Source organism: Notamacropus eugenii, chromosome 1 (assembly GCF_028372415.1).
Source record: "Notamacropus eugenii isolate mMacEug1 chromosome 1, mMacEug1.pri_v2, whole genome shotgun sequence".
NCBI classification, from domain to species: domain Eukaryota; kingdom Metazoa; phylum Chordata; class Mammalia; order Diprotodontia; family Macropodidae; genus Notamacropus; species Notamacropus eugenii.
In genome coordinates this window covers 558,372,695-558,382,418 of record NC_092872.1, presented here as the reverse complement: position 1 = coordinate 558,382,418, position 9,724 = coordinate 558,372,695, and the positions used below count along the sequence as shown (strand labels likewise).

At 40.4% G+C, this 9,724-nt stretch overlaps 1 protein-coding gene across 5 annotated transcripts in view; it reads left to right on the top strand.

Annotated features, from left to right (window-relative positions):
- DCDC2C (doublecortin domain containing 2C) overlaps positions 1-9,724 on the top strand; it is a 188,322-nt gene continuing 178,598 nt past the window's right edge. The window contains exons 1-2 of one of the 5 annotated variants that reach the window (XM_072634294.1): positions 1-815; positions 5,548-5,599. In XM_072634294.1, coding sequence (XP_072490395.1) covers positions 520-815; positions 5,548-5,599 — 348 coding nt within the window. In that variant the 5' untranslated portion in view covers positions 1-519. The remainder of the gene's footprint in view (positions 816-5,547; positions 5,600-9,724) is intronic. The other 4 variants (XM_072634298.1, XM_072634297.1, XM_072634296.1 and 1 more) reach the window with 4 other exon arrangements.

Below are 9,724 nucleotides of genomic sequence, written 5' to 3'. Positions count from 1 at the left end.
CATGGGCGGGGACGGGGGGCGCCTAGGTAGAGCGGCCCCTACCCCAGCCTGACCGCCAGACCTGTTACCACCCGAGATCCCAGCTGGCGACAGCATCCTCCGCAGCTGCTGCGGCCGGGGGGCGGCTTTACAGGCAAGAGAGAGTCCTGCCCAGCACTCGGGGCTCACCCCACGGCCGCAGGCATGAAGTGATGTTCCAGGGACCAGAGTCTCAGGCGCTGCTCCTGCTGTCGCTGCTAGACAGCTTAGTCCCCTGCTCTCTGACCCCGGGTCCACCTAGAGAGAGAAGGGAAAGCAAGGCAAGGAAAAGTCGAGGCCCAAAGCAACCTCTCCAAACCGCTTCTCTGGGAGAGCTGACTTCACCGCTGCCCATCACTCAGAACCTTATCCCTCCCAGCTCTGCCCCCACGGGGGCTGGAACTTTGGAGGACTAGGGGCCGCAGGACAGGAGAAGGGGCCCTTTCCGAGGTACATGTCTCTTAGTTGATTGGATAGTTGGCCTCCCCTCCCCCACCCACCATGGGCACCCAAGGACCCTACTACTCTCACCACCTGTTGGACACCACTCCAGCCAGGACCATTCTGGTGTACCGCAACGGAGACAAGTTCTACGTGGGCAAGAAGTTTGTGATCAATCGCAAGCGGGTCCCCAACTTTGAAGCCCTGATGTCTCAGTTGAATGAGATGGTGGCAGTGCCTTTCGGAGTGAGGCGTCTCTACACGCCCTGTGATGGACACCTGGTCCAGGATCTGGAAGAGCTGCATCAAGGAGGCAAATATGTAGCAGCTGGGAGAGAAAGGTTCAGGAAACTGGAGTAAGTGGGCCTGGGGCGGGGGCGGGGGTAAGTAGAGAGGAGACACTGGATCCGATGGATCAGCACGGTTCTGGGGATTGAAGGAGAATCTAGACATCACTACTGGCTTCAGCTTTGTTCTTCAGTAAGGGACCTGCTTAAGGAAAATATTTAAGCACTGGATTATGTGTCAAATATACACTACTGTGCTAGGATTAAGAGCTGGAAGAGACTCTAGAGGGCATCTAGTCCAACTCTGTCATGGAACACATCAGAAAAATGAGGCTGAGGAGAGGGAAAGTGACAACGTGAGAATAAAGAAGCAGGGCTGGGGTTTGAGCCCATTTAACAGATGAGAAAACTGAGGCCTGGAAAGGATGTGCAACTGGAAAGTCAAACTAAGACTTGAGCCCAGGTTTTCCAATGCTAGGTTCTAGGATCTTATCTTAATATTCTATGATAACTCATATTCAGTTCCCTAACAGTAGTGAAAATTGTAGTCTGTCAATTTGTTTTGTTGTTGTTCAGTGTTGACTCCATTTGGGATTTTCTGGACAAAGCTACTGGAATGTTTTCCCATTTCCTTCTCCAGCTCATTTTTCAGACGAGAAAACTGAAGCAAATGGGGTTAAGTGACTTGCCTAGGGTTACAAGCTAATAAGTGTCCGAGACTGGATTTGAATTCATGAAGATGATTAGGCTCTCCCAGATCTTTTCCCCTCTATTCTCTTTATGTCTCCTTTCTCATAATAATAGTAGCTCTGTTTCACATAGTGCTTCACAAAGTGCTATCCATGCCACAGTCTTTCAAAATACTGCTCAAAACTCAACCAGAAGCTTCCTTGATTATCTTGACTCCTTTCTAATGACTGCTCTCAGCACATATTAACAAATAGACTAGTGTAATGGTGCCATATTTTATTCCTTTCATTGGACTATATAAAACCAGAACTCATGTCACTTCCTTCTACAGCGTTCTACAGGTTCTGATCTTTTCTGATCATCAAGAATCCTGTAATTTGGTAAAATATGAGATTGGACTAGATTATCCCTAGGGTCTCTTCTACATCTTATTTTCTCTTGTACCTTTGACACTGAATGTTCTATATACCATTTACTTAAATTTTTTTTCCAATTTATTTGTTTTCAATTTTCAACAATCACTTCCATAAGTTTTAAATTTTCTCCCTCTCCCTCCCCAAAGCAGCATGCAATCTTATATGGGCTCTGCACATGCATTCTTATTACACACATTTTCACATTAGTCATGTTGCATAGAAGAATTAAAATGAATGTATCCCATTTACTTTTAGCATTTTATGGTTCCAACCAGTGAGTAGCATAGCCTAAGAAAAGTGGATTGGACTTGAATTAGACCTGAATTGGGACTTGGTTCTGTTGTTTATAGTTCAGGTGATCTTGGGCAAGTTACTTCTCTATTCTGAGCTTCCCTTTTCTCATCTGTAAATTGAATATAATTCTGGCTACTGTCCATTTTGCAGGTTTGGTGAGTGTGTGTGTATGATGCTTAGAAAGCTATAAAGCAGTTCAATGTAAAGTATAAAACAAGTGGTCTATCAGCAGGAATTAAGTCGGTTCTTAATCAATTATTTTTTACTATATCAACAAAATACTTTCCACTTTATCTGTTTCAGCTGATTTTGTTTCTGTCTTATTTCCTGACGATTTTTTTATAGCTCACTTTTTTTTGGTCCTTTATGCTTGAAATGAAAAGACTGTAGGAAATTTATTTTCTCATCCTTCCAAAAATGTTTTCCAGGTAAGGAGAAAATGGGATCTAATGGCAATGTTTCAAGCTGAAACCTTCTCCCCCATCCCAGTCATTTATTCAGTTGTAAGTGAAATTATATATCATCCCTTTGTCCCATTTAATCCAACCCAATTCAATATGTGTTTATTGTGAGATACAACATGCCATGATAGAGTGATGAATTTGAAGTCAGAGAACCTAGGTTCAAACCCTGGTACTACCACTTTTTGTCTGGAGAAATTACTTAACTTCTCTGGGCCTCAGTTTCCTTGTCTGTAGAAGGGGGAAGGGTTGGATTTAGATGACCTCTAAGAACTCTTCTAGCTCTAAATCTAGGCACTGTGCTAGGTGCTGGGGGTAAAAAAGACAAAATGAAATCCAGTTTCTGCTGTTAAGGAGTTTACATTCTGCTGGGATAATGCAAAATATAACTTAATAAATACATACATGTTAATCTGAGGAGCTGGGAGAGGGCACAGACCATTGAGGGAATGGGGAAAAGCTCCTTATTGAACCTTGAGAGAAACTAGATTTGAAGAAGCAGGATGAGGAATACATTCCAGGCCCAGGAGGTAACCTGGCCAGAAGTGGTGATGGAATGCAAAATTCAGGCAAGAGCAGTTGTGAATGGAAACAAAGATACTATTAGTAGAGCAACAAGATAGATGCCATAAATTTAGAACAAAGTGGTAACTTGAGATGTGAGTGGAGGAGGTAACATGTTGTAATGGAAAGCTAAGAGGACTGAGTACAGCGGTCAAGTCACATTGACCTCTCTGTGCCTCAGTTTTCTTCATCTGTAAACGTGTTGGACCAAGGGATTTCAAAAGCATCTTCTAGGTCTGACATTCTATGATTCCATGGAAAAGGAAACAGAATCTTGTCTCTGGAGAGATGTATGACCTTGGAGCCCTCTTCATTATAATATTTGCCTGCTTGGCAGAACTGGAATTTGAACTCAGGTTTCCTGATTTCTGGTTCACAGCTTCCATTCTTTGTGAGCAAACAGTACTGTCGTTGAAGAGGAACTCTAGCATTTACAGTAATTTGTTTTTCAATGTTTCCTTAACTTTTTTCTTATGTAAACAATACCCAAAATTCCATTTTTGTGAAGAAGATTCTGCATATAATTTTGGCTTGATTTTCATTTATCTCAGTGAGGTACAATTAGTTGGAAATGTATATTTTGTAATTACTGAGCCACTAAGCAGCTTAAATAACTTCTCACTTCTTAGAAGATTTCTTCACAATGTCAAGACTAGCAAATGAACTTAGAAGTGAAACTCTGTAATAGTATTAGCCACTCCAGGGCTACCTGTCATAATCATTGTTTGAAAAGACTAAATTGAAAGACAAAAACTATAAAAATCCATCCAATACCCAATTATTGTCCAAATCCTCTAGACTAAATTAATTGTAGAGGACTTCTTTGAAAATCTTCGGTAAATAATGGGGAAAAAAAGCTTTTTTATCCTTCCAAAAAACTTGTAGGCTCATAATTACGACTGTTATTTTTTTTTTTTGGTAGCAGTTTCATTTCCCAAGAGTCATAGACTTTTTTCTTGAAGCAAGGAAGTTACACCCTTAAAACCCAGGTCAGAGTTTGAAGTGATTTAAACACCTGAAAAAGCCACAAACAGTCGAATATATGAATGCGTGGTGATAAAGCCCTTATTCAGCACTTCCCTTGTGCCAGGTTCTGTGCTAAGTGATGGGAATATTTAGGGAATTTAGGCAGTCCCTGCCCTCAAGGACTTTAGAGTCAAATGAGGAAAGACAATGCATAAAGCAGAACTAGAAAGGGGTGTGTGTGGCACACTCACCTAATAGCTTGGTTTGAGTGTGTCTGGGATATGATATGGTGAAAACTCACCTCTCATTGCCCAGTATAGTGCAAGGTTTTGTTGGAAGAGGGGGATAAGGAGGAGACAAGGAAAGAAGGAGACCTGGAGTAGGTGGCATGTTTTGAAAATGATTGGGATGTGGAATGACCTGGTGTAGTGAAGAGAACAGTGAGCTAAAAATCAGGAGGCTTGGGTTTGTGTTTCAGTTCTGTCCTTAATTTCTATTTAACTTGGGGAAAATCACTTAGCTTTTTGGAATTCCACTTTCGTCATCTACAAAACTGGAATGCTTGTACTGTTTAGTTCACAGGGCTGTTCTTAGGAAAACATTATATAAAACTTGCCATTATAGGCCAAACACTCTCTAAACCTTAGAGACGTAAGTTAATGCCCTTGAGAGCAGGGACTGCCTAATTCCCTAAATATTCCCATCACTTAGCACAGAACCTGGCACAAAGGAAGTGCTGAATAAGGGCTTTATCACCATGCATTCATATATTCGATTGTTTGTGGCTTTTTCAGGTGTTTAAATCACTTCAGACTCTGATCTGGGTTTTAAGGGTGTAACTTCCTTGCTTCAAGAAAAAAGTCTATGACTCTTGGGAAATGAAATTGCTACCAAAAAAAAAAAAACCCAATTATAATTATGAGCCTACAAGTTTTTTGGAAGGATGAAAAAGCTTTTTTCCCCATTATTTGCCAAAGATTTTCAAAGAAGTCCTCTTTATTTAAAATGCTGCTTATTTCATTATTAAAGCTATCACACCAAGCCAGGTATGGTGGCAGTTATCAGTAATCTATACAACAGGGGCAGGCTGAGGCTGGTGGATTGCTTGGGCTGAGAAAATCTCAACTTCAGTGGGGTAGAGCTGGTGAGATGTCTGCACTAAGGCCAGCACCAATATGGTGAGTTCTCTGGGAACAGAGATTAAAATTTCCGTACCCATTGGGACTGGGCCTAGGAGTGACTGTTGCACTTCCTACTCAGTCAAGATAAGGAGACTCAATTTCAACTTTGCCTCACTGCCAACCTAAACAAACAGAAATCCAATTGTTTTCATGTTAGGAAGGGTGCTTATCATGTTTGTGTCCATCTACTGAAATATTATTTTCTAATTATACTTATTTCTATTTGCAGTTATTTCCACATAGCTTCTCGAAAACCTACAAGGATGAAAAAGGTCAAGGAAGTAAGTGTATACTGCTAACTAGTAAGTGTGGAATTAGACTCTCGTAGGAGTTTAAATATCAGTATCAAATGCCTTGATATTTTAGACACACTGACAGTGTTTCATAGAAAATGTTTGCAGAAGTTCAAGATCAGAATTAGCTTTGTAATCTTGTCATAATTTTCAAAGTAACTATGATGATGGGAATGAATAACTCAACATAGTTACTAAAATCCCCTCTGCCAGGCACTTACACCAGTATTTATAAAAACTTAATTGTAAAAATTTGATGTTTGAGATACAGAAAGATGGATGTTAGGCAAAATTAAGTTAGTAAATAAAGTGACTAATTCTGAATCACAGTGACATAAGATTTAGATCTAAAGGGATATCCTAGAGATCATCTAACCCTTTTTATAGGGGAAACTTGCCTGAGATCACCTCCAGGGGAAAAAAAAATCACTTCAAGCTCAACTTTGGATCATGGTTAAATTAAATTCTTCCTAATATATGATACGTTGTTCAATATATAATGAAGATGAGTTATTTATTTCCTCAATACAAAAGAAATGTTAAAAACAAAAAAGATTTATAAGCCCACATTAACAAAGACTTAGAATATGCTACAGTAGCTCAGAACTGTTATATGGTCTTGAAAGGTTGACACTTAAAACATGTAACATTTAATGTGACAAAGAGCTTTACCTTAGTTAGCTCTGCAGCATTCAAACAAATCCCTTCCTCAAAGCTCCTCCCATTTGTGTGCCAGGGCTTGGGCTCATCTTCTCATTCATCAGAAGTGTTGTGGTAGTTATGGAGAGCACTTCCTGCAGTGTTCTTGCACTGACTGAGAGTCAGGAGCCTCCTGCTCCTCAAACTTGTTACCTACTTGGCTAGAAATGTCTGTCTCAGGATTGCTATTAAGATTATTAAATTACCTGCGTTCAGAGAAAGAAACAGAAAACAGAAGACTCAGCCAGAACTTGAGATACTGACTCAGCCTTGGTATATGACAGAGAAAGATAGGTAGATAGAGATAGATAGATAGACAGATAGACAGACAGACAGACTGAGAGACAGAGACAGAGAAGGAGGAGGAGGAGGAATAGGAGTTGGAGTTTCATTCCTCAAGGTCAGGGGAAAGGAAAAATATAGCCAGAGAGGAAGTTATTTCTTAAAGACTTTTGATTGGTGGCTGGCTCTTTCTGACTCAGTGTACAAGCCTCTTTTAACACATTCGCTTTCCTCTGCAGAGGTCCTAGGGGCCAAGGGATTGCTTCATCCAAAGCATGAAGTCCTCAGCACTGAGCACATATGTCCCTGAAAATGCCTGGGTTTGGGGGGATTAGGAAGGCCCTCAGAGCAGCTCCATAAATGCTTCATGGGATATGCTGCAATTCAATTCCGACTCCAGAGCACTTTGCAAAGTCAATCCCTGATTGCTCAACACATGCATGCATTGGAACTTGTCCATTTGAAAGGGATATTAGGGATAAAAGAACAGAATATAGAATGTTCGAATTGAAGGACCTTGGAACATTGACTGTCAGAACCAGAAGAGATCCTTAGAAGCCAGAGTCTGGATAGTCACTTGCCAAAGATGTCATAGGAGATTCTTATTGAGGTCTAGGTTGAGCAAGTTGATATCTGATGTCCTTTGTAACTATGATTCTAGGAATATGACAAAATAATTCACTTCTTCACCCTTATTTCAATACATTCCTCAGTGTTAGTAACAGGCAAGCATTTAAAGGATGTATCTTTTTGTGATGATCTAGGCGCAATACGTTTATGCTTCTTTAAAATCATAGCCTTATGACTTTATACAATCTTAGAGTTTCAAAGGAGAAGCACATTTATGTGGATGGATTCACATTTCTAGGGGAGCAGGGACTCTCCCGGAGGCTTTGGATGTGAATCTAAGCTTGTTGCAAGCTGTTCAGACTAGGGTAGAGGAATACTCTGCATGGGACATGGGGGAGGAAAGGGAATAAGCATTTATGAAGTGCCTACTATATGCCAGACACTGAGCTAAGATGGACTCTGAATCTGTGTGCTTGATTTTAGAGTTAAAAAGTAATTTAATGATTCTAAACCATAGAATCATAGATCTAAGTGACTTCAGAAGCCATTTTCTCTGGCCTCTTCCTTTTGTAGAAAACCAAAGCTTAAGAAAGTTAAATCCAAGGTCACACAAGTGGTAAATGTCAGAGAGAGAATTATACACTAGACCTTCATTGCAAACATTCTCCTGAAAGTAGGACCACCTTGAACCCTATATGTTTAGTTACTACAAATACCAGAAAGAACTCATTGGTGATTTGGCCTCTTGGTCTGGATTCCAACAATAGGCATTATACTGGCTTCATATTTCTAAACTGTTATCCTCACAAAAACCTCATGAAGTAAATAGTGTATTATTGTCCCAGTTTTATAGTTTAGGAAATTGAGTTTCAGAGGGATAAAATGACTTTGTCCAGCAATTAGGGTCAGAGGTGGTCTGATTACATGTATGGCATTCTTTCCATTCCACTGTGATTTCATGATAATTGCTATGTGACAGGCACTGGGCTAAATGTTTTAGAAATATTATCTCATTGGGTCCTCATTACAACTCTGGGAGGTAGGTGCTGTTATCATCTCCATTTTACAATTAAAGAAACTGAAACTAATAGACTTGCCCAAGATCTAAAAATTGCTAAAAATGTCTGAGGCTAGATTTGAACTTGGGTCTTCCCAATAGCAGGCCTAGTCCTCTATCCACTAGGCCACCAAGTTGTCACTAATCAGCCACTACAACATTTATTAAGCACCTACTGTTTTTGTGGCTCTATCCTTGGTGCTATAGGGATCCCTAGAGACTACAGTGGAATGGTCCCTGTCCTCCAGACATTTGCATTTTAGCAACGAATGAATGTTTTCCAATTTGAATTTAAATGGAAAAAAATTAGATGATCTAAACACCCGTGGTCCATCAACCTTTGGATAAAATGAGACACTAATATTTAATTAAGGGATTTGTTGAAGGAGGAGTTTCCATGTACTTCAGAAAACATAGTAGGAATGTGAGTCATTCAGTTTCATTGACTTTCTGTTTGGACAAAAATGTATTAGTGGAAAAACTGAAGACAATTCTCCAGAGACCTCGACTGAATATACAACTTCACTTACAATTAATTAGAAAGCCATTTTACACACTTAATAAAGCCCATAGACATGATTTGTAAAATATTGTAGTGTAATATATTTGCAATCACATTTCATTTAATTGGGGACTAGGATGGGTGGGTAGAGGAAGACTTTAGGTAAACACCCTTGGGGCCTTGGCTTATCGCTGGCTTTTCACATTTATTGTAATGAGAAAAGTCTCATTTGAATTCTGGAAGGCTTCCTACAGTTCAGTAGGCTCCAGTTTATCATCTGTAAAGATTTGTTTAGGCCTAGAAATCCTAGCTAGTCCCCTTGATAACATGCCCAGGGATTGGTGAATTAAAATTGTTTTTCATGAGCCCTTGAGTGAGACAGCTCTTTAATAGATCTGAGTCAGGGTTCATTTTCTAACAGCCCCCTTCCACGGAGCTGAGTACAGAGTGCTCCCCAGCTGCTGGGCATCCCAAGAAACACGAAGCTTGGTGACTGCCTTCGACTTCGAGTAGATGATACTTACATCGTGCAGTGTTGAAGAGACTCTATTTTAACAGCTGTCTGTTCTTTTTTGGCATCGTGGCTTTCCATGGTAGTGCATTTACTCCTAATCCTGTGCAGTGTTTGTACACAGAAGATTAATGCTTTGTTCTTACTTTTGTGGTACCTTTTACACATAAATTGCTGTGGGTATATCAACAGGCAATCACAACGTCATGACAACCAGGTTTATTACAAGAGAAATGAATGTACATGTGGAACCCAAAGAATTTACAATTCATACAGAAGTTCATATATTTATAATAGCAAGACAAAGGAACGAGGGGGTGTGAAATGGGAGGGGAAAGGTACAGCAAAGGTGGGAAAAGGACAAAACCCCTCCTGAAGCGGAGGAGCAAGGTGATGGCAAAAGCCACATTCTTATCCTTTGGGAACTGATAGGCTACGAAGATAGGAATGGCCACATCTCTGCAAGGACCCCAGCAGCACAAGCATTTTCCC